Below are 25,362 nucleotides of genomic sequence, written 5' to 3'. Positions count from 1 at the left end.
CTCCACCTCTGAGGTGTTTGTTTGTTTCTTTGCTTGTTTGCATATTGCACACAGTGGCTCCATGTACAAAATGTTTCTGCCATGCGTGTGATTTTGATAGTGGCACAATATTTTCGCGTACAAACAGGCAATTTCAGTGTGGTTTGTGGGATGGGGGCTGAGAGATGGGGTTACATTTCCTTTGGAGAAACAATCTGCATGTAATTATGTCCGTGCTGATTGTTTATGGAGGAAGTGCGTGCCCAGAACTGGGGGCTGGGATGACGTTGGATTGACGAGGTGCATGTGTGCGTGTGCGTGTGCGTGTGTGTGTGTGTGTGTGTGTGTGTGGGTGGGTGATTGAGCAGTTTGTTTTACAGACGAGGGAAGGATGTGGACGAAGAGGAAGCTTCCTCCTCTCTGAGACGCATAGGGGCAGGCAGGGTTGCAGCTGTGGGATCCTTTGATTAGTGGAACATCTGGAAGTCAAATACACACATGCACAAGTCCCACATAAGGTCCACATTTAAGCATAGCACCTTAGCACACACACACTTCAGAGACGAGAGGAATCCGATTAAATCTGGTTATGTTGCAGAATGTCAGGGTAGCAGTTGTTACCACCAGGGATCGAGCACTGTTCTAGTTTGAGCTCCAAATTTTTTAATCATTCAGAACACTTCGACCAAAAATAAACCAGTTTTTAACCTGACAGGTTGGTTTGCAGCTGGAAGCAAAAGCCACTTTAAGTAATGAAGTGATGAATGATTACGGGCGTGGCCGCTTTTGAGTAATGGCTGAGTGTCAGGACCCCGCTTCCAGAGGGTGTGAGCTGCTGTGGACTTGACCCAGTAGAGTCCACTGTTTGCCCTTTTGGAGGATTTCATTTCAAAGATTTGAGATAGTGTGGGTTGTTACGCTATACAGAAGGAATAACTATTTGTTTTTGCCTGAATTTTCCGAGACTGGCTAACAAACGTATTTCTGGTTCTGGGTTCTTTGTAACCCACAGTGCATTCAGGAAGCGAACGCTAACATATCTTAAAAATAAATAAATAAATAAACTATATCTAAATAAGATCGGATAAGCACAAAGTAGTAATAAATACATACCCTGAAACATAACAGCATCCCACTGATTTTACTTCTGCTGTGTTAGCACATAGCAGCCATGTAGAATATTATTCTGCTCTCTGGCGCTGCTCCAGTTTCACACAGCTTCATATGTACACAAAGTTGTTGTCTCCTTCGATACTTCCAAGTTTTATGAGTTTCACAGGATGGTCAGTAAACATCTGATAGCCATCGTCACATTTGTGTTGCTTTATTCTGTCATTTGTTCGACCACAATCAATAAACAGGTAACATCGCTAACACGAATGGCTGGTAGCCATTTCACATCCCTTGTCTTCATCACAGCTCTCCTGTCAGGAACAAAACCCACTGCTGTCATCACCCGTCTTTGCTTTCTCTTCGTGGTCATACTTCTGCAAATTTGGATAAACTTGTGCACCTTTCTCTGCGAGACTCACCAGCTCCCAGTGTAGTTTTCCACTGCAGGGAACGCTCCTTATAGGGAGACATTTTTTTCAGCTGTGGGCCCATCATATTTGTGAAATTTTTTGCACTCCTCCATGACGACAGACTTGGAGATAACGCATGTGAAAGTAACAGTAAACAAACACTAAAATAGGCATATAATCAGGCACATAAATATAATTAGCCAGGCACTGCGGAGTGAAAATCTTCACTGTATTAATGCACCTGGAAGTGCTTTTATCCGCTTAAAAAAATGCTGATGATGTAAATGCGTTCTGGGATTTTTCCTATATGCGGGTATGCGGTAGGGAGAACTGCACAGACCAGTGAAGAAGTTGATGGTCTGATATTTCCATTTCTACAACAGTTACTAAGACAATATGCCAGTCATATGTTTTAATACCCCCACACAACCATGGTCAAATACACAAAAATAAATTGTTTTGGCTTCCCCCTTTTTCACTTGGGGTTGCCACAGCAGGGCCAAAGAGTAAGAGATGTTTGCATGGTTTTCCTCGCACCATCAAAACATGTACTTTAATTCTCTTTGTAGATCTAGAGCTGCATTTGGAGCGGAATGTGGTGCAAAACCTCTGCCAAGTCAGTATTTGGCTCTATACAGTATCTACTGTAGTGACACTGAGAGCAGAAATGTTAAAGAATGTCATGTTACTGTGTGTTTCTTGTGTATTTTCGTGTTTAAGAGGAGCTGTAGGATGATATTCTTCCTTCGAGAAGGCTGTGCTGCTTTGATTCTGATTTACAGTTGTATGACTCAGAGAGGTGGAGCCGGTTTAGAAACTAAATTCTCCAGGAGCCGGGGAAGGGTTAACTTTAAACTCTTTCTCTCTGCCTCCTTCCTCCATAAGAGCATGGAGGGGTGTGGCTTGGTATCTGGACACAAGCCACTATTCCTCCCCCTCATCCCTCAATTCCTCCCCCTCATCCCTCAATTCCTCCCCTGCCCTCCCTCTCTCTGCTGCTCTGCCTGTGCACGTCAGTGGAGCGCAGTAGCAGTGGGGAAAGGCTCAGGAAGGACATGTGAATACAATGAGGCTTTGCAGCAGCAGCATTAGCAGCGACACTGCAGTTGTGCCTGTTTCCTCTCCACTCCACTCTGCAGTCAGACTGCTCGGCTCAGCTGCACCACAGCTTCCCCTGCAGTGGACAGAGGGTGCTGCCAACTGACAGCAGGGGCCCTGCTCATCTCTGAGGACAAACTAACCTATCCCATCTCTCCTTCTCCCTCTCTCTTCTCCTTTCTGTCATCTTCCCCGACTCCCTCTCCCCCCGCTCTCGGCCGTGGCACTGCTTGGGACGCAGGTGTTCTTGAAGGAGGCCCTGGAGCAAAGGCTGGAGAAGGAGAGAGAAGAGGTGCGGCGCAGGGCTGGCATGGTGATCCGCGCCCACATTCTCAGCTATGTGGCAAGGTGAGCGATAGATGGAGGAGGAAGTAGAAGTACAAGACGGTGGGCTACGTGACAGTGACTGTTGGTGTTTGTTTTGTCATCGAGGCACACACCCCTTGTGTGCATTCGTGTGTCTGGCACTGGGGTTTGGTGCATGTACACACACACTTTTGTACATGTGGGCATGTTGTAAGGGTTTATTTATAGCATCAGCACAGGAGCTGCTTTGTCTGACAAAGTTTCAAATGCATGTGTTGTAACATTTTGTGAGTGAAATATGTTGCTCTTTTTTAAAGCACTATATGGCATCAATGTCAGTTTAATTTAGAATAATGTGGAGGTTATGCGTCTACAGGTTGTAACATCTGAGCTTAAATTAAGCTTTTTTTCCTTCACGGAGTAATCTCTGATTTATGACTAGCGAGGCTTTTCTTTTAACCTTTTCACCTTACCTGACAGACAGTATGTCCATCTGCACGTGCAGACACCCTGAGTCATGTAGTCTAGCTGTACTCCACCTGCACGCTGCCGTATACAAGGTCACATATGGCTCTCTGCAAAGCTGCGTTTGGAGAGTATAATGGGCCTAATGACAGCATAAGGATGTAGATTCATTTCCCCTCAAAGATACTTCTACTGTAAACTGAGCCTGTGGAACTTACATAAGTAGCATTATCTCTGCTCTCAATTTGTGCTCAGATGAACAGAATGATGGCAACTAAGTGTCAGAAAATCAGAGCATTGCATGTGGTACTTGTGTGTGTGTGCGTGTGTGTGTGTGTGCGTGTGTGTGTGTGTGTGTGTGCTTGACATGTGCAAAATGTGTGTAACGGGTCTTAGTCACAGGAATGAACACTCCAGCCCACAGGGCTGCAGTGAAGCAGCACCAGTCCAACAGTCTGAAAACACTGTGCGGCAAAACACATTGTGGTTATTTAGGGAACGTCAGCAAGCAGCATGTAGCATCACAAAGTAGGTGCAGTGACGCAAAAAAAAAGCACACATAATTTTCCAATAAACAGTGACTGAAATTGTTTCTCTTCTCTCCTCAGAAAACAGTATAAGAAGGTTTTGTCCAGCATCATCACCATCCAGAAGAACTACCGCGCTCACTTCTGGAGAAGCATCTTCTTACGCCTGCGCTCGGCTACCATCATTCTGCAGAAGCACCACAGAGGCCGGTTGGCCCGATCTCTCTACCGCCAGCTCCAAGAGGAAAAACAGAAGCGTGAAGAGGAGGAGGAGAAGAGGAGGAGAGAGGAAGAAGAGGAGAGGAGGCAAATAGAAGAGGAGAGGAGGCGGCTGGAGGAGGAGAGGAGACTGCAGGAGGAGGTGGAGAAGAAGAAGAAGATGGAGGAAGAGGAGGAGAAACAAAGGCTGATGAGTGAGGAGCTCAGCAGGAGGAGGGATGCGGCGCAGGAAATGGCAGCTAAAGGAGATAAGACAAGGTATAAACATGTGTATGTTTCAGGTGGAGCCCAACCAGTATATCAGTTCACCAGTAATATTGACCGATATGAGTCTTATGCGATCATGTCAGCGTCGCCAATATTTTTACAAATACGAAAACTTTTATTTTACCAAATAAACAATGTAGAAAACACTTTGGCTGTTGGAAATCATGTCATTACATAGTTTATCCAGCAGAGGGTGTTCCATCGGCATTGTTTACAATGCTGTCAAGCGTGGCTGGGACTCCCATCACTCCTTGGTTACATTAGCTACAAGAGACAGAGGCAAAGCGACCAGCTGCCGTTCATTTTGAATCAGAGTGGGCTATGCCACCAGATAGATGGGGCCAAAATAGACGAGGAATCTATTTTATGCAAATGTTGAACGATTCCACACGATGACTGACAATTTGAGTGAAGGTAACGTGGTGGCAGTATTATGTACATTATATATTGGTATTGTAAATATATTATTCACTAATATCAATATTGGTATCAGCCCCCAAAAAATCCATTTTACACAGGCTCTAGTTTCAGTTCAGTATCAGAGAAAAGCTATAATTTGTTTATTTAAATGCTCTGACGCTTATTAATATGCTTTTGTTTTGTATTTAGGACTTCACTGAAGATGAATGGTGCTTGTCAGAAGGTAATTAATGACTCTAAATTACATTTATATGAAATGACAAAACAGTGAGCTGGGAATGGGGTGGAGAACTGTTCTTAATTTTGCTTCCTGTGTCTGCTGTCGTCGTCTACAGAAGGAGCTTACCCAGTCGATGTCTTACAATTACTGCACAGAGGAAGAGTCCCGTCAGATGGAGGAGATCTTACGGCTGGAGAGAGAGATCGAGCGTCTCCAGAAGCAGCAGGAGGATGGCGTGTCCCTTCTCGGAGACATCTCCCATGAGGAGCTACGTCAGATGAGGGACGCCGAGATCTACAGACTGGAGAAGGAGGCGTCTCGTGTAGCTACTGAGTTTTTGGAGCTCCTGGACTTTGGTGGCTTAGAGCCATCACTCTCAAGTGAAGAGAACCTTCATGATCCTACCGATTCCACTGCTCCTCTGGCTGAAGAGGAGGTGGATGAGGGGTTTCATGCTGAGGATGAGTGTATTCCTTTGCCTGACGTCCCTGCTCCTCCTGTGGATCCTCTGGACAAAGAAGTATTCCAAAGTATTCCCCCTCCTCCACCTGCCTTTGCATCACCAAATGACTCCCCAGTTGTTATGAATGGTCTGAACCATGTCCCCATTCTCAAAACCTCCCAAAGCCCTGGTCCTCCTGTGGTCACTAATGGAGAAAAACAACCATGCCGGAGGGCCAGCAGGGGTTCAGACACTGAAAATGTGAATGAGGGGCTGTCTCACGCCATCATGCCAGACACGGAGTCAGACTACGATCAGGAGGAGTTTGAGGAGGCTCATGGAAGCTCAGGTGCTAGCACCAATGATGGCCATGCCACAGATGAGGAAGTGTTACGAAAATCCTCCTGTACCCAAAACAGCCTGGACTCCTTCAGGGGCAGCTCAGACTCGGTGAGGCCTCCTAACAGACTAGGAGCCGTTTCTGTCAAATGCAATGAGCTCAGCTGTAGATCTGATCAAACAAGGAATTATTTGGAGGACAATCAGAGGACAATCAGTGAGATAGTATCTTGCTAATTCAGCCAAATCAAGCGATCCCATAGGAGTAATTGGATCTTATGTTTATATTCTACCCTCACAATTCATCCCATAATGAGAAGTGTCCTTTTTTATATCTGTTCAGAAACCTTTAATTTCCTCTGGATTGCTCTCATAGTCTTTCCATATCAAAACATTTGTAATCTTAATACCAATATTCCCTATGCTGTTTGGATCTGAGTTCTCTCTTTGCACGCAAAAATGCAGTATCTGTTTAAATCACGGTCAAATAACATAGCAGTGATTTTTATGTTTCTTTTTTTTTTGTGACTCTGCAAATACTCTTGTGAATCTGTTCCCATTAACACAGCACGTAGACAAAACACTGCCACTTCAGTAAAATTGCAAAGGCAAACAGAGAGCCTGTGAGCTGATGTAGCATGTCTCTATGTGCATATACAGTAGCTTTGCATCAAATGCAATGAGAAAACAGTTAGGTGCTGAAGTTAGAAAGTAAAAACTGACTCTTCAGTTATTCATTCTTTCATTTTATGTATCCGCTTACTCAAATTAAGTGTCGGGGGGTGGGGCTGGAGCCTGGAGTGTTTGAGGCTTTGCACGTAACGTCACAGGTCACGTGCAGGACGGTGCCACGCGCAGCTAAAGGTCATGTTCAACCGATCACAATACATTTGGCGGTGTAAACAAGCCATCTCAACTCATCTTTCCTTTGTTTTTCGCCATTTCTTTCCACCATTATACCATGGGTAAGGTTAGAAATAGTGAAATAAAAAAACTGCACCACAAAGACATTACTCATTTCATTAATGATGACAAAAAAAGTGAGCGTCGGCTGAGTTTTCTTCCACAATTCCGCAGCAGCGTACGCAAAATTCAGTAAAGTTAATATATAAAATATATAAGTTTGCAATCTTCAATGAACTTAAGTCCTGAGCATACTTACACGTGCAGTGATGTTGCTCCAGATCCAGTCAACAAAGAACAACACGCCTGATGCTGTGCACAAGTGCCAAAAACATCAAATTTATCCTTGTACTGCTGTAATTCCACACCAGAAAGATGGCTCGTATGTTTGCTTACTCCACTGTCAAGTTCAGACATAATGAGTTTATCGCTAAGCTTGTCTCACACTTTGCAGTATGTACGTTGTTTCTTGTGTAAATAACCCTGGACACCCTGTGCATGACTGGCAGCATGGGGATGGGGAGTGGCTGGGAAGTGGCCGGGTCACGTGACTGAAAGGGGTCTGTACCCTGGACAGGACACTGGTTTATTGCGGGGCACTTTTTAATTAAATAGGAAAAAAAATCTGTTCCTTAATATATTGTAACCGCACAGATGGCTCATTTAGTTGTTTTTGAGTCTGTTGTGCACACACGAGCATGTTGGTAAACTCAGCATGCATTCAGTAATCTTGTCAAGTATATTTGCCTAATTTCTAGTCAAACTATCTAATTACACTTAATACCAAACAAAATCACATAAGTACTTGTAAAATGTCAGTTGAATATAAGGACTTGTTTGTAGAGCAACCATCTTCAGATCTCACAGTGACTTTTGGACACATCTTGTTTTGAGTCATATCTGAGAAGAAACAAGCTTTTTCTGGCTCAGCATACTTTTTTAAAAGCTGCTTTGTTATTTGTAAAAGATATAGCACTTCCTGATTAATAAATTATAGAGCTCTTGGTGAAACTCTGTTGTACCTGCATTCATGGTAAATGTCCACCAGGTGGAGATATTGCTCCATTTCAAGAACCTTGAGTATAGGCTGCTGTGGAAAACTGCCAACAAAAATCAACCTCTTGCTTATATTTGTAGATCACACCAAATGAGTTTTTCAGCTAATTGAAATAATTCTTAATCGGTTTCACATGAAAACAGTGTTTTTAACGTGTCACAAGTTTAAAATAATCTGTTTACAGAACAAGTGAAAATTCACTTTTAAATAATATCTTGAAATAATCTGAAATAACTCATTTGGAGTTGTAACACTTAATCTGAGTAAAATATTGGTTTTACGAATAACACAGAAGTTTAAAAATCATGTGAGTAAAAAAAAATTGTTTAATCTCAGATGCAACTCAAAAGACGATGTATCCAACACTTACAATTAATACGATTTTTAAGATGTATTATCTAAAAACAACTTATAACTAACTGAAATTGTACACGATAACCTAAGTGATTTTGTCTTACATTAACTGTAGATTAAATATTTTGAGTAGAAATTAGACACAACTTGGTAAAAATTACTGTTTTTGCAGTTTATTGTATTTCTATCAACATGACTGCTAAGTAACACGATTGCTTTTTTTCTCATAGTAAATGATGGTGTTTGTGTTGCAGTTCATTGAGAGTGATGAAGACAACAATGGCTACGTGGACACAGATGAGGAAGTTTCCAATGGAAGAGTGAATCTCCTGAATGGCAGCGGGCCTCCATACTTCCACGGCTACCTCTACATGAAGAGTTAGTGGCTTTACCAATTCACTGCCTGCCAGGCATGCACGTGGTTTAAGTATGGCTGCACACAGCATGTGTGCTTGTAGCAAATCATCCGAAGTTGTTATCTTGTTCCATGTACAAATTCTCAAATCAAAGTCACATGTACATTGTTTCTTCCTTAAGGTTGCTTTCTGAATTCTAATGTTTCAGTCTTGTTGGTTTTGTGGCTTTGTTATACTGCCACAATGCAGCCATGTCATCAGTATTTGGACAGTTACAGTTTTTCTAACTTTTTTTCTGTACACCACTACATTAGAGTTGCTATAAATCAATCAGGTATGTTTTGTAGTGCAGCCATTTTTATAAACAGTCTTTCTAATTTCAGAGCCTGTAAATAATCAAGTAAATTAAATATAATATTATATATATAAAAGCATTTATGTTCAAACAAATCATCATGTTTACACAGTTTTATTTATTTATTTTTAATTTATGTATTTATTTTTTTAAGTCAGATCAGGGGATGGATACATGAACATTTCCAAGTCACTGAAGATTTCTTGGACTTCATTTACATTAATCATTAAGAAATACAGAGCGTGTGATACTATACGGTACCTCTTTCTGGAGCAGGCAGTTCTCAAAAACTGTGACCATGCAAGAAGGAGACTAATGAGGGAAGCTCCCAAGCCCATGACTGCTCTGACAGAGTTATAGCTTTCTGTGGCTGCAAATGTATAAACTGTGCATAGTGCAATTTTTGAGTGTTGCAACACCAGTTACACGGCTTTATTGTGGAGGGAAGCAGAGAAGAATTTGTTTTAAGAGAAGATGTCACATTTTCAGCTACAGTTTGCAAGAAGGCACGTGGAATACTTGAGCCTAGATTTGATCTGTTTTCTTATCTGTTCCATAGCTTCACCACAAACCTGTGACTGGTGGTGCAACTGACAGGAAGTTGCACAAACATTCTCCAACCACAGAGGACTGTAACTCCTGAGATTTGTCATGAGTATCTTGGTGGCTTCACTCACTAGTCTGCTTCTTGCACACTCACTCAGTAAAAAGTGATGATTTGTAACTCCTGTATGTCCTGTAATAGTTACAGGACTTGGCGAAGGACAGGGAAGTGGGGATGAGCTGCCTGGTCTGGTGCCGCCATGAACCAGAACCAGATGGATGTAATTAGATGTATAGATGTAGTTTCACAGTTTGGCTTCTTTTATCTTATTTATCTAACAATGGTCACCAACCTTTTTTGCAGCCAAGATCACTTTTCATGTCAAAATAAAAGCACAGCTCTACCAAGAGCTCTACCAAGTAGAGCTGAAGTATTGATTCAACATATCACCTGGTTGCCTGTCATCATAAATGGGAAGTTTCTACATTCTCCTCGCTTTCAAGGCAAAAATGTACCTTACAAGCTGAAAATTCCTTTACTTTTTCACTTTCCTTTCTGTGTGCGGCCTAAAACATAATGAAATGGCCAATGGATGACAGTATTTATCTTGTGCTGTAATACATACATAAATAAATAAATAAATATTGTTTTTTATATTTGCATTTAAACACGCGTTAGCTTGTAAAATACACTATCACCATTGTTCACATACAGTATTTGCATGTGCTACCATGTGTAAAGAAGAAAGATTAAGTTTTTTTCCACCAAGGAGGATTTAAAGAGGAATCTTCTCCAGCTGACGGAATACCTGCACCAAAACAAGACTGACAGAACATGCAGTAACTTATCAAAAGGAAAATTGTAACTCAAACAATCAAATGTAGTTCATTGTGCACAATGGCAGGATAACGTAAATGAATACACAGCAAGAGGGTGCAGCAGAGTCTGTTTACCGACAAAGGATCTCCGATAGGAGATATCCAGAAGTTCACTCCACATTGGCTTCTCTATAATCCTTAAGACGTCCCTCCACACATCCATTCCAGTAACTGGTTGGGTAGCATAAAAGGTAGTAGGGCATCAGGGTCAGTCCAGGGCGGCAACTCGATCTCAGTCCTACAGACAGCTGAGAAGCTTTGTACACAATAAAGATCTGTCAGTTGTGAACAGCGGGTTGGTGGTCACGTCTCTGTCCAGATGTATGGGCCAGTGCTGGTGAAAGTGTGATAAGGTCTTCTACCTCCTGTCGTGTGGAGACTCCTTGTAGAAGCATACACTTTACAGTGCTCTCCTCTGTGCACTGTTCCCACTTTCAGGTGGTCTGATGATCCCGTGGCGTCGGCGGTGGTGTGTCCTGAAGGACGAGACCTTTATGTGGTTCCGGGCAAAGCAGGACTCCCTCAAGTCTGGTTGGCTCTACAAGAAAGGAGGAGGAATGTCCACCTTATCTCGGCGCAACTGGAAGATGCGCTGGTTTGTTTTGCAGGAGTCAAAACTCATGTACTTTGAGAATGACAGCGAGGAGAAGCTGAAAGGAACAATCGATATCCGCACAGTGAAGTAGGTCCCTCCCTTCCATCCTCTCCAGTTTTACACTATCTGATTCACGTACTAGATTTTTCTCTTCTTGATAGGTTTTATTTCTTTGTTTCCAGTTTAAGATCAGATTAATTTCTTCTGAATTGTTGGTAACTGTGAATCTTTCTGTAGCAATATAGTGGACAACCATGAGAAAGAAAATGCACTGAACATTGTGACTGAGGAGAGAACCTACCACATCTATGCGGAGACCCCTGAAGATGCCAGGTTTGTTGTATAAATAACTTTGCTGCTTTTGGAGCCGTTTTGCTTGCTGACATTTGCCATTATCTCACATTCAATGTGCAGAATGTGGAAGTAAAGTTCCCTCTTGTGGTTGCCATTAGAAATTCATAGTGTAATTTTCAATTACATATTCACTGGTTCCTGTTTTTCTATGTGGACTCATTTTGACCCCATCCAGTGGTTGGTTCAATGTGCTGAGTCGGGTCCACAGCGCCAGCCCGGAGCAGCTCATGGAGATGCACCATGAACAAGCCAACCCAAAAAATGCAGTGGTTAGTTCTGTTTTACATCTCTACTGCCTGGACCCCAGCCTCAGCAGTTTTTCAGCAATTATGATGAAGCATGTAGCGGAATCGGCTGAAGTATAATATTTAGATGTGAATTTGGGCAGAGTTTTGAGGTATAACTGCCAGTAGAACCTCACTGACCATTAGCATGGACATTACAGAGATCACAGTGTAGTTAACTGTTCATACAAGAAAATGTGTCAGGAAAGTATAGTAAATTAAAATGTCTCAATAGCTGATAAAGTTTATTTACCCCATCGTCTTTGTTCAGGGTACATTAGACGTGGGCTTAATTGATTCTGTTTGTGCTTCGGACAACCCCGACAGGTGAGGAATCACATTTGACGACCATCAGAGGTATAATGTTCTGACAGTCTGGATATTCTATTAATAATTTATGCCTGTCTTTTCGCCAGACCAAACTCATTTGTGATCATCACAGCAAACCGGGTGATCCACTGCAACACAGACACACCTGAGGAGATGCACCACTGGATCGGTCTGCTGCAGAAATCCAAAGGAGACTCCAGACTTGATGGACAGGAGTTCTTAGTCCGAGGTCCGTCATTGTATGTGTTGTAAAAGTGATTCATGTTTAGAATTATAAATAAGCAGTGGTGAGCACCGTTTAGCTTTTCAGCTCACTTTAAAAACCATTACTGAACCAGTTAACTGCCACTAAATGTGCTTCCGCTAACTTTTTATTCTTGTAGTACAATAGCTATTGAACATCTTGAGTTTTGAGAAGAGATTACATTGTTTCACTAAATAATTTGTTCCTTTTGCAGGCTGGCTGCATAAAGAGATGAAATCTGGAGCTAAAAGCACCTCGTTAAAACTGAAAAAGCGCTGGTTTGTTCTTAACAGTAACTCCCTCGACTACTACAAGTCATCTGAGCGCAGCGCCACTAAACTGGGAACACTGGTCCTCAACAGCCTTTGTTCTGTGGTGCAGCCAGATGAGAAGGTCTTCAAGGACACAGGTTAGTAGTGAAATGTGGGTTTATTTTATAGCCTTCTTCCAAAGAACTCTAAGATTAACTCTAAGATGAACTACGACAATCTACAGGTTAATGTTTTAGGGAAACAAAACCCTGTGAAAGTCTAAGTACACTCAACAAAAATATAAACGCAACACTTTTGGTTTTGCTCCCATTTTGTATGAGATGAACTCAAAGATCTAAAACTTTTTCCACATACACAATATCACCATTTCCCTCAAATATTGTTCACAAACCAGTCTAAATCTGTGATAGTGAGCACTTCTCCTTTGCTGAGATAATCCATCCCACCTCACAGGTGTGCCATATCAAGATGCTGATTAGACACCATGATTAGTGCACAGGTGTGCCTTAGACTGTCCACAATAAAAGGCCACTCTGAAAGGTGCAGTTTTGTTTTACTGGGGGGGATACCAGTCAGTATCTGGTGTGACCACCATTTGCCTCATGCAGTGCAACACATCTACTTCGCATAGAGTTGATCAGGTTGTCAATTGTGGCCTGTGGAATGTTGGTCCACTCCTCTTCAATGGCTGTGCGAAGTTGCTGGATATTGGCAGGAACTGGTACACGCTGTCGTATACGCCGGTCCAGAGCATCCCAAACATGCTCAATGGGTGACATGTCCGGTGAGTATGCCAGCCATGCAAGAACTGGGACATTTTCAGCTTCCAAGAATTGTGTACAGATTCTTGCAACATGGGGCCGTGCATTATCCTGCTGCAACATGAGGTGATGTTCTTGGATGTATGGCACAACGATGGGCCTCAGGATCTCGTCACGGTATCTCTGTGCATTCAAAATGCCATCAATAAAATGCACCTGTGTTCTTCGTCCATAACAGATGCCTGCCCATACCATAACCCCACCGCCACCATGGGCCACTCGATCCACAACATTGACATCAGAAAACCGCTCACCCACACGGCGCCACACACGCTGTCTGCCATCTGCCCTGAACAGTGTGAACCGGGATTCATCCGTGAAGAGAACACTTCTCCAACATGCCAGCGAATGTGAGCATTTGCCCACTCAAGTCGGTTACGACAACGAACTGGAGTCAGATCGAGACCCCGATGAGGACGACGAGCATGCAGATGAGCTTCCCTGAGATGGTTTCTGACAGTTTGTGCAGAAATTCTTTGGTTATGCAAACCGATTGTTTCAGCAGCTGTCCGAGTGGCTGGTCTCAGACGATCTTGGAGGTGAACATGCTGGATGTGGAGGTCCTGGGCTGGTGTGGTTACACGTGGTCTGCGGTTGTGAGGCTGGTTGGATGTACTGCCAAATTCTCTGAAACGCCTTTGGAGACGGCTTATGGTAGAGAAATGAACATTCAATACACGAGCAACAGCTCTGGTTGACATTCCTGCTGTCAGCATGCCAGTTGCACGCTCCCTCAAATCTTGCGACATCTGTGGCATTGTGCTGTGTGATAAAACTGCACCTTTCAGAGTTGCCTTTTATTGTGGACAGTCTAAGGCACACCTGTGCACTAATCATGGTGTCTAATCAGCATCTTGATATGGCACACCTGTGAGGTGGGATGGATTATCTCAGCAAAGGAGAAGTGCTCACTATCACAGATTTAGACTGGTTTGTGAACAATATTTGAGGGAAATGGTGATATTGTGTATGTGGAAAAAGTTTTAGATCTTTGAGTTCATCTCATACAAAATGGGAGCAAAACCAAAAGTGTTGTGTTTATATTTTTGTTGAGTGTACTTCCAAGTGACATGTTTTGTGTATTTTATGTTAACTTCACTTAGGTTACTGGAATATAATTATCCACGGGCGTAAACACTCCTACCGACTTTACACCAAAATGCTGAATGAAGCCATGAGGTGGACATCTGCCATACAGGGAGCCATAGATGGCAAAGTTCCCATAGAAACTCCAACGCAGCAACTAATCAGGGACATCAAGGTATTACAGCTTTACATCACCATTTTTCTGCTTTGATTGTGAGTCTGTGTACTGTGTAAGAGTTTATTTTGCATGCATAGAATATGTAACAGATTAAAATGCTAATTCACCATGCAAATGATCTGACATTCCATAACTGCTGGGTCCTTTTTTTAATTGTGACTCTTCAGCTGTGCAAGTCATTGCCAGGAGCACACATTGTAGTAATGTGAGGTACTCACTGTGTGCTGTGATCTTCACCTGCTTCAGAAATACTTTAACCTCTTTTCTTTACATTCAGCTGGATTTAGTGCATCTATAATATGTACTTTTGATATGACTACTCTCAGTACTCTATTTCTATTTTCTGATCTGACTGTTGAGAACCTACAGAATGAAATAGCTTCTTGCAGTAGATGTACTTGAAAAGAACACAACTGTAAGGATGTTTATCTTTTCCATTTGTCCAGGAGAGCAGTTTGAATGTGGAGGCTGTGGAGCAGACATACTGGAGGAACCCCATCCTGAGATATACCCAGCATCCTTTGCACTCCCCTCTTCTACCTCTGCCTTATGGCGATGTCAGCGTTCACTGTGAGTGTTCTGGCCCTCGAACACCATGACAGCATACTACTGTTGGCACATTGATTATCAAATACAAGTAGGGACTGCACAGCTAACATTGGTATGTTCTTCTGTATTACCAACTCATTCATTTGGAATTGTTGTAGTGTACATCTTATTATTGCCATTTATTCTTTTATTGGAGTTTATTTGTTTAGTGCTTTGATTTCTATGAAAGTCCTATATAAATAGTTACTGTAATTATTATTATGAATAACACTGCACGATTTTTCGGTAAGTAAGCCGCACCTGGATATAAGTTACAGAAACTTCCAAACTAGTTAAAAAATAAAAAACATGACTTGTACTCCAGAAAATAAAGCACTGAGAACAGCTTGTTTGTAAAATTATATGCAGTAAAATGTTGATTCTCCTTTTGTGAAATGTTATACAGATAATGAATGATTCTAAGTATAATGGGAAAGGGTATTTTCATTCCAAATCAAACTTCTCTGTTGTGACCAAAAAAATTTTTAAGATCACCACCCGCTGTGTTCTACTGTAGCTGTATTACAGGATTTGGCTCATAAACCTACTGTGTGGAATTTTGAACACTTCAGTTGAGTTACTGTAGTGTGGCACACTCCTCTGCAGGCTGAAGATCGATGCTCATGCAGGCTGTAGCGTCACCAGTATGACAATGGTGTCACTTCAAGTTGCAGAGCATGAGAGGGCTAACAATCTAGGTTTTAGCATTCACCACATAGCACGAGAAAAAATACAGTCAACTAACAAAACCTGACTGCATGGGGAATCTTAAAAGTAACAAGTTTGATAAAGTAACAATGCTGAGCACTGCCTGTCTGACTAATTTTTCTCTCTTCCCTTCTGTTTGTCAGTGCAAAAAGAAAAGGGTTACACCAGCCTGCAGGATGAAGCTGTGAAGATTTTCAACTCATTGCAGGAAATGGAGGCAGTGTCTGACCCTGTGCCCATTATCCAGGGAATCCTGCAGACCTGCCAGGACCTGAGGCCACTAAGAGATGAAGTCTACTGTCAGCTGATCAAACAAACCAATCACGTCCCTCACCCCAACAGTCCAGCCAATCGTGCCCACTGGCATCTCCTGACCTGCATGAGCTGCACCTTCCTGCCCAGTCGAGGGATCCTACGCTACCTCAAATTTCACCTGAAAAGGTAAGCGAAGCTCTCGTTGAATCCTGTGATCGATCTGTTAATCTGGTAGAAACTCTAACTTCACTTCTGGTCTTTGTGTGTGTGTGTGTGTGTGTGTGTGTGTGTGTGTGTGTGTGTGTGTGTGTGTGTGTGTGTGTGTGTCCCCTCAGGATTAAGGAGCTGTTCCCTGGTACTGAGATTGAACTGTTTGCCCATTTCATCAACGAATCTCTAAAGAAGACTAAGACCAGGGAGTTTGTTCCCTCCCAAGAAGAAATCATGGCACTGCTTACCAGACAAGAAATGACCACTACTGTCTACTGCCATGGAGGAGGCTCTTGCAAGATATCCGTCAACTCGCACACCACTGCTGGGGAGGTACGTATGTGCAAATATTTCAAAGGCTGTTTGAAATGTTAAATACAATAGAGGAGTCGCATGTTGCTGTTATTATGACAGCCGCTGCAGAGATATTTTGTAAAATTTTAATTTTTAATGTATTGCCTTGTTTTGCCCAGGTTGTGGAGAAGCTAATTCGAGGTTTGGCTATGGAGGACAGCAGGAACATGTTTGCTCTCTTTGAACATAACGACCTGATTGATAGAGCCGTGGAAAGCAGAGTTCTTGTTGCTGATGTTTTGGCCAAATTTGAAAGGTAAATTTGGTCATTTTTGGTCATTTACTTAGATGCTACATTTTTAATGTGCATGACATCTGAAGTAATGGATAAACGGAAATTTGATGTGTAAGCGACTTAAGTGTTTTATGAATTCTTAACAGACTGGCTGGCAGTGATGAAGCAGAGGATGAAGGACAATGGAAACTCTATTTCAAACTTTACTGCTTCCTGGATGTGGAGAGCATGCCGAAGGAAGGGGTGGAGTTTGCCTTCATGTTTGAACAGGTGTGTTTTGTTTTTAAAGGAGTCATTTTTGGTGAATTTCTGGATGTGGATATCTGATATTGTTACCGCAGCATATCAATCAATCAATCAATCAATCACATTTACTTCTATCGCCCTTTCCAACAGCCAAATCGTGTCCAAAGTGCTTTACAGTAAAATCAAAGATCAAGAATTCACAAAAATAAAACAGAGTTAAAGAGGCACATAAAAACAAAACATAATCACAGCACCACTAGGCATTAAAAGCCAGTTTAAATAAATAAGCATAAGCGATTACAAGTTAGTAACTTGCGTTAGCATAATGCATTCACAAAATGGCCACTGCATTAGCATATTTGGATATAATGCATGGTTTGGTTCACAGTAAATTGTTTGTATTAAGGGTGCTTTCATACCTAGTCTGTTTGGTCCAGAGTCCAGACCGTCTGACTTATCAGGTTCGGGCAAACCAAAATATGAGGTGTGAAAGCTGCCTTGCACCATGATCCAGACCAAATGATCAAAATCTGGTCTAACCAAATGGGGTAGTCTCAGTCCAGATCAAACTGAACCATGGTTCGTTTTGTTTGTATGCGTGAAAACATCTGCACAATTTTTGAATAGTTTTTACTTTTGGACCAATTAGAGGATGTTGAGGCAGGTTAGCATCACCCATTAAACAGTAGAAGAAGAAAAACGGAATTGGTCATTCTTTAGGCAGTAGAAGAAGAAAATAAACAAAACTAGTAAAAAAAAAAATGAGAGAGCGAGTGGAAGATGAAGTTTTAATTGTGATATGGTAAAAATAAAAAATAAAATTGAATTTGAAAAGACCCATAAAAATGTATCCATTTAACTTAAACTACAAGTCAATGTCAGACACACACATGTCTCCAAATAAACCAATGTCAAGTATAGGGACATACAGCCAGCACAGATGATGATAACACGATGCAAGAATTTTGTTGTGGAAAGTTCTTTAGTCCAAACATAAAATTGCAATGTGAAACCAAACAAACTAGACAAAACATATCAGAACGTGAGCCTTGGTATAGCGCTTATTTCAGACTTTCAGGTGTGAAAACTTCCTAAAATAGACTCTGTAGTGAGCACATGCAGGATGGTCTGAATAATGTTAAATCAACTCTATCATAGTGTTGAATCAAGGTGACAAACTCTAATAGTCAGAGAGGCCAGACTGAGATGGTTTAGACATGTGCAGAGGAGGGACCCTGGGTATATAGGGAGAAGGATGCTGAGGATGGAGCCACTAGGCAGGAGGAGAAGAGGGAGGCCAAAGAGAAGGTTTATGGATGTGCTGAGGGAGGACATGCAGGTGGTTGGTGTGACAGAGGAAGATACAGAGGACAGGGTGAGATGGGAACAATTGATCTGCTGTGGTGACCCCTAACAGGAGCAGCCGAAATAAGAAGAGTTAAACACTATAATATTTGTAGTGGGACTGTATGTACTCACTTTAGATGATATTATACTCGGTAAAATACACTGTGCTGTCAGACAGGTCATGTTGAGGTCAGTGTCTGAGAGAAATAGCAGGATGCTTCACATACAGTAATTCCCAGAAAAGTTTGTTTCCTCTATTTAGCCAACATGTCAGCAGGCGTTAATTACTTTTTACGCTGATAATGTTCGTTTAGGCACATGAGAGTTTAACCCGGGGCCACTTTCCAGCCCGCGAGGAGACCCTGCAGCACCTAGCAGCTCTGCGTCTGCAGTTTCTACATGGAGACAAAACACGGGTGAGCTGGAGCCTGGATAGTGTCTATCCTGTGGGCCGCCTGCGCAGTCGAGTCCTACAGTTCACCAAAGTCGGTGGAGCTTCAGGGTCAGGTCAGACGCTGGAGCGGCGAAGGACTAGCTTCTTGGATGGAACCCTGCGCCGAGGGTTAAAGACAGGCTCAATGAAAAAACAAAGAATGGAAGAAGAGCAAATGGTGGAGATGTGGATAAAAGAGGAGACATCTGCCACAAGAGCGAGCATCCTGGAGAAATGGTCCCACCTGGCAGGTCTGGACCAGCACCAGGCCATGCTCAAATATATGACAATCATCAAAGAATGGAATGGTTACGGATCCACACTATTTGATGTTGAGGTAAAAACATCAGTAAATCTTTTATGGTGGTATCTTTTAATCTTGTTACATGTTGTTGAGATCCTGGTTCTGTTTTTGTAGTGCAAAGAAGGAGGCTTCCCTCATGACCTGTGGTTGAGTGTGAGCGCTGAGAATGTGTCCGTCTACAAGAGAGGAGAGCCAAAGCCTCTGGAGACCTTCCCGTATGAGCACATCATTTTCTTTGGGGTGCCCCAGGCCTGCACCTACAAGATCACTGTGGACGAGAGGGAAATGTTCTTTGAAACACCACAGGTAAATGGATTTAGTTTGTGTTTATTTGTTTGTTTTTTGCCAGAAAAGCTAGAGTAATTAAACAATAGGAATATTTAAATTCAAAGTCAAATTTATTTATATAGCACATTTACAACAACCAAAGCTGCCCAAAGTGCTTCACAGATACAGAATAAAAGGGTATAAAAATACAAGAATACAAAATACAAAAACCAAGCACTAATAAATACAATAAAAAATTTAATACAAAAGTGCAACTCCACTTAGATATTGAAGGCCTGTGCAAAGAGATGGGTTTTCAGTGATGACTTAAAAGCATTTAAAGAAGACGCAGATCTAATATTGAAAGGAAGGCTGTTCCACAGCTTAGGAGCAGCTACAGAGAAGGCCATGTCTCCTCTGGTTTTCAAACGTGTTCTTGGCACATTGAGAAGCAGCTGATTGGTGGGCCTCATCATCCTTGAGGGAGCATAAGAGGGCAACAGCTTAGATAGATAAGGTGGAGCCAAACCATTCAGGCATTTAAATACGATGAGCAATATTTTAAGATCAATGTGATAGCTGACTGGAAGCCAGTGCAGAGATGACAGATGTGTTCACTGCGCCTGGTGCCCATCAGCAAGTGAGCAGCAGAATTCTGCACGAGCTGTAAGCGGCTAAGGGAGGATTGGTCTCCTCCACAGTACAGCAAGTTGCAATAATCAAGTTGCGACGTGATAAATGTGTGGACAACACACTCAAAATCCTTGTGGTGGAGGTAAGGTTTCACCTTACTTAGGACTCGCAGTTGAAAAAGCTAGTTTTAACCACAGAATTGATCTGTTTGTCCAACTTAAACGAGCTGTCTATTAGAACTCCAAGGTTTTTACCACAGACTGCGAGAAAGATGCCAAGGGGCCAAGAACACAAGTCAGCGGATGATGGGGAATTAGGATGGTCAAACACAACAACTTTGGTTTTGTCGTCATTCAATTTTAAAAAAATCTGAGCCAGCCAATTCTTCACATCCTGCAGACAAATTCAATTAATTAATACAGCCATTCCCAAAATTAAGAATGCTGGGGCCCACTTTAAAATATGAAAATTGTCTGGGGACCACCCAAACTTTTAACCACAATTTTCATTGACATATGAGACTAAGATGTATTATAATTACATTTTTAAAATAATAAAATATTTTAGGCAATTTAAACTTTGTTACACAATTGAAAATCAAAGACATTTTAAAATATATTGATAGTGACCTATGCTTCACCTACAGTACATTCACAGCACACCGGGGAGTCACGGCCCACACTGGGAGCCTGTGTTTCTGTTAGTATGTTCGGTTTTGTTTCGATGCCGTTTGGTAACTGTTTAATTTCTACGTTACCAGGTTGGCGAGATCACGAAGATCATGAAAGCCTACATAAACATGATCGTGAAGAAGCGGTGCAGCGTCAGATCCGTGTCCAGTTACGGAACCAACTGGATCAGGTGATAGACCGGATGGGACACATGAAGACACCTGGCCTAAAATGAGGGCGGGGCTTCATATAATTAAAACTGAGATTGACAAAAATTGTGACTCAGAGCTTTTGACTGTGTAGACAAAATGATTTTGTACAGCGACGCAGAAGTTGGTGACATCTGTTCTTTCTCAAAGAACACTCTAGGATCCGCACACTAAACAGTTTTCCTGAGTGTTGCTTTCATCCAGCAGAGTCCAAACATAAAAACATGTTACCTGCTCTGATTATTTACACTGGCCATTTCTCACAGCTTACTTGAAATGTACTTCAGGTATGTTTTCTTTTTTTACCCTCCATATCTCACCACCACGACCACCTTATCTCTTAAATAAACATTTTCACATCTAAATTTAGAGTTTTTTTCCTCAAAGCAATAAATTGCTTTTAAGCCTACATCCCAAAAATGACAAAAAAAAAAAAAAAAAAAGAATGTGCTGCAGTGGCAAATACATAGAATGCTGCATGTGTTCTCATGATTTTTTTTTACATAGTATTGAACCCCATTTTAATGAATGTTCTCCAGAATTGAGATTTCCTCAGGTTAGTGGATAATGTACCCATTGTCCAATTGGGGGGAATATCTCCCTCACTTTGCCTTATTTAAGTTTTATTTTTTATTTAAGATGCTATATTTTGGATTAACACTTTCAGAGTAAATGTGGCCTTTAGAGTGTTGTTGAGTAGCAGCTCCTGCAGATCAGATGTACAGAATGTGCCAAAAAGCACATTCTTAAAAACCAAATTCAGCTTCTTTTTTTTTCTTCACAACAGCAAGCTGCAGCAACACTGGAAATCAAAGCGCACTGCATCTTTACATGAGATGGATGTGCAATTAATTAACCACTGCAGAAGAGTATTTTCTTATAAGGTGCAGATTAATAAACCCAGTCCTTGAACTGTTTGGAATAATGTGTGTGTGTTCATTGTCCAGGAGTCAGTATTGTGTTTCAAGTTCATTTCTTTGCAGTCTGAATTGTGTATCTGCCTTCAAAGTAATTTAATAACTAAAAGCGATGCCTCCTGAGATATAAGCAAAATGTTGCTGCGGCATGCATCCAAAAAAAAAAAAAAATATATATATATATATATATATATATATATATATTCCCCCTGTGACGTTAGAGGCCATGTGTGGGTCAGTTATTTATTTATTGATTTTTTATTTTTATTTTTTTATAAGCATTTGACAACTGGGAGACTTTGCTGGAATGCATTATTGCTATTTTTGTAATAGTTGTGTTTTTCCTTTTTTTTTTTTTTTTTTTGCATTTAGAAAAACAAATGTTATATGATTTGAGATAAAGACTTTTTTTTAATCCTTTTACTGAGCTTTTGTCAGCAGAAAAAAAATCAACAACAAAAACTGGTGCCTGCAAACCAGTCTACAATTTATGGTAAAAGCATGATCCATACAGGTTTTGAGCTCAGTATTTACCTCACATTGCATCACCGTCTTCCACATTGCTATCCCACCGTATCGAATTGTACTCTCTGGTCAGCTGCCGGCGGCCACACCAGAGACTGATGACTGTATTTCTGAAATCTCTGCTTGTTTTAAAAGGGAAAGAAATCAGAAAATGTTTTATATTTGAATTTATGATGCTTTAAATAAATTATTGCATTTCAAATGTGTTATTCATTTGTCATTGTCCTACCTGTTGGCACCTTGCATGAGACTTGACACGCATAATCTCACTCTTTGTGCACAGCACATTACCACAAAACCTTAACAAGAACGGTCTTCAGAAAGCACATACATCCTTATAGGCACCCCTGAGTTTTCATTGCAGTGTACTGCTTTAATTATTTTTTTCAGTTGGTCAACATAACATCAGCTTTACAATGCTCAAACATTCTCATACAAACAAAACTAAAATGAGATGCATCATTTTTTTTCTGTTTCATTCAATTAGCTAATTGATTGCCTCCTGTTATAAACTTCAGCACCTCTACCTGGCCAACTTTAGTACTGAAGATTCCATGAGTAGTGACTCTGCACAACTTGGGGTAGGGTGGGCTGTGGAAGGGGGTGGAGCACTTGGCATACTCATCTACGTTGACTGGTAGACAGTTGGAAACCATCCGTTAAGCTTTAAGCTGCTTTTACACTTGGACAAGTTTGGTGCCATAACGGGCTGAGCCGTACCTCAGCTGATTTCCTCAACCAGCTCTTGCTCGGCTACATTTAGTGAAAAGTCCTCCGGAGCATGCACAGGTGATGGAGGCCAGCAGGAGTCGCAGTGCAAGGGTAGTCAGTAAACCTCACTCCCCAACAGCTAATAGGACTCTGGTCACAGGGCCAGAACCTGTGTTTTTGGCCTTCTGGTTAGAGCGTCCACCTCCCACTCCGCCGATCATGAGTTTGGGTCTGGAGAGGAGTGAGTGGAAGGAGTCAGCATAACACAATGCAGAAGAGAAGAAAGAGTACAAGCTGCTACACACACAAGCAGCCCACTTGTACTCAGCTCAAGATGGCTTGGGGCAGGGCCGATTCAACTTGATATAACTCCAGGTGAAGTTGGCCGATACTATACCTACACATCCAATTATTTAGTTTTTCATTTGTTGAGCTTTCCTGTCTTGTGCCATGCTATACTGAGTCATATACCGATATAAAAAATCAGCCGTATTACTTTGTCACTGTATATAGGCCCCCTGGCCCATACTCTAAATTCTCACATGATTTTGGTGAGTTTATCTCTAACTTGTCGACTAGTGCAGATAACATTCTGATTATTGGTGACTTAAAAATTCATATAAATAAGCCTTCTGATCCCCACTGCAAATCATTTATGGAAATTATGGATGTATTAGGATTCCAGCAATACATTCAGGATTTGAGGCACATAAGTGGAAATACCCTAGATTTGGTTCTTGCACGGGGTATTGCTGTCACAAATACTGACATCATGCCTCTTGCATCAGTGGTTTCTGATCACTCACTTATTAGGTTTACAGTTTCGCTGTTGTGTTTAGTGGAACAACAACCTTATTTATTGCCGTGACACATCAACTCCTCAACTACAACTGAACTCAAAGCTAGACTGCCTGTCTGATATCTTAGCTTCACATTTGGAAAATGCCCAATTAGTAGACAGTCTTGTGGGCAGTTTCAACTCAGTGCTCAAACTGCACTCGACATGATTGCGACACGTATATTAAAACCACGCCCCCCCAAAGCACAGTCACCTTGGTTCAACGATTACTTGTGTGACCTCAAGCATAAGGCTAGTGGTCTAGAATGAAAATGGCGTAGTTCAAAATTAGAACTATTTAACCTCGGGTAGCGCAGTGCTATCTTAGACTATAAGCATGCACTGATAGCTACAAAGCGGGCCTATTACTCTGATTTGATCAACAAAAACAAGTGAAGCTTAGGGCTAGTGGCCAGCAATCACCGTATTATTTCTTCTGTTTTTCTTGTTGCTAAATACTGATAAATTATACTGTATTTGTTGTCTTTCTGCCACCTGATTCTGTTTTGTCTCTCTGTTTAAGGTGCGGCTCCATCCAGAAATGGGTGTGGTATCTTCTTCTGCAGGCCTTCCGTCCTGTGCACCAGCATGGGCTTCCAAAATTTCCTGTTTAATTTCTTGTATTTTCTATTGTGTCGATAGCATGGCACAAGCAGAGGGTCACCCCTTTGAGCCTGGTCTGCTTGAGGTTTCTTCCTCAAATCATCAGAGGGAGTTTTTCCTTACCACTGTCACCTGTGTGCTTGCTGTAGGGGTTGGTAAAGTTCGACCTTACTTGTGTGAAGCACCTTGAGGCAACTTTGTTGTGATTTGGTGCTATATAAATGAAATTAAATTGAATTAAATTGAGGTTACCTATGTTACATATAAATTAACAGGCGTGAGTTATAACTCAGCACAAATTGGTGCAAACTTGACCAGGTGTGAGTGTTTCAAAGAAAGATTAACAAGAAGAGGAAGAAGAAAAGAAAACTTAATTTCTTTGTTATGCTACCTGATACATTCCCAATATAAAAACCACTGCTGATGATGACTCAACAGTGGGACCTGTTTGAAAATTTGTCCTGTTGTCACCAAAAACGAATATGTGTTTTTAAAAGTGAGAATAAGCACATTTATTTACATAGCACTTTGAGCAGGAAAAATGACAGTGCTTGTCATAATCATACAGGATTAAAACGTCATATAAAATGTCAAATAGATATAAAAATTAAAAACGGCAAATATTGTTAAAACTATACGCAAGCAAAAGACAGACTGAAGAAAATAAATAAGTTTTAAGATGTGCCTTTCTTATGTCAACAGGCAAACTCTTCTACAGTGTAGGAGCACAGTAAGCAAAGGGCCCCAAAACCTGCTGACTTCTTTTTAACATTGGGAACATTAAGACTATTAATTAGATTTAGCAGCCTTCTATTATGTTTAAGAGTTTTGTGCCTTATATATAGTGCTGCACACGAACTTTATTTTATTTTGCTTTATTTTATTTTTGCCT

General features: G+C 41.5%; 1 protein-coding gene across 1 annotated transcript in view; it reads left to right on the top strand.

The window, feature by feature from the left end:
• Window positions 1-21,947, top strand: part of myo10l3 (myosin X, like 3) — a 141,148-nt gene extending 119,201 nt beyond the window's left edge. Inside the window, exons 22-41 of the mRNA XM_034185803.1 lie at window positions 2,842-2,948; window positions 3,980-4,375; window positions 4,994-5,027; window positions 5,140-5,916; window positions 8,374-8,497; window positions 10,691-10,934; window positions 11,085-11,180; window positions 11,377-11,470; window positions 11,757-11,812; window positions 11,902-12,044; window positions 12,274-12,468; window positions 14,256-14,413; window positions 14,863-14,986; window positions 15,856-16,153; window positions 16,303-16,510; window positions 16,651-16,787; window positions 16,913-17,036; window positions 18,674-19,129; window positions 19,211-19,402; window positions 20,757-21,947. Coding sequence (XP_034041694.1) covers window positions 2,842-2,948; window positions 3,980-4,375; window positions 4,994-5,027; window positions 5,140-5,916; window positions 8,374-8,497; window positions 10,691-10,934; window positions 11,085-11,180; window positions 11,377-11,470; window positions 11,757-11,812; window positions 11,902-12,044; window positions 12,274-12,468; window positions 14,256-14,413; window positions 14,863-14,986; window positions 15,856-16,153; window positions 16,303-16,510; window positions 16,651-16,787; window positions 16,913-17,036; window positions 18,674-19,129; window positions 19,211-19,402; window positions 20,757-20,861 — 4,068 coding nt within the window. The 3' untranslated portion in view covers window positions 20,862-21,947. The remainder of the gene's footprint in view (window positions 1-2,841; window positions 2,949-3,979; window positions 4,376-4,993; window positions 5,028-5,139; window positions 5,917-8,373; window positions 8,498-10,690; window positions 10,935-11,084; window positions 11,181-11,376; window positions 11,471-11,756; window positions 11,813-11,901; window positions 12,045-12,273; window positions 12,469-14,255; window positions 14,414-14,862; window positions 14,987-15,855; window positions 16,154-16,302; window positions 16,511-16,650; window positions 16,788-16,912; window positions 17,037-18,673; window positions 19,130-19,210; window positions 19,403-20,756) is intronic.
• The last annotated feature ends 3,415 nt before the right edge of the window (window positions 21,948-25,362 follow it).

This window comes from Thalassophryne amazonica, chromosome 14, assembly GCF_902500255.1.
Source record: "Thalassophryne amazonica chromosome 14, fThaAma1.1, whole genome shotgun sequence".
Lineage (NCBI taxonomy): Eukaryota > Metazoa > Chordata > Actinopteri > Batrachoidiformes > Batrachoididae > Thalassophryne > Thalassophryne amazonica.
The sequence above is the reverse complement of the archived record's forward strand: the minus strand, read 5'-3'. Positions and strand labels throughout refer to the sequence as shown.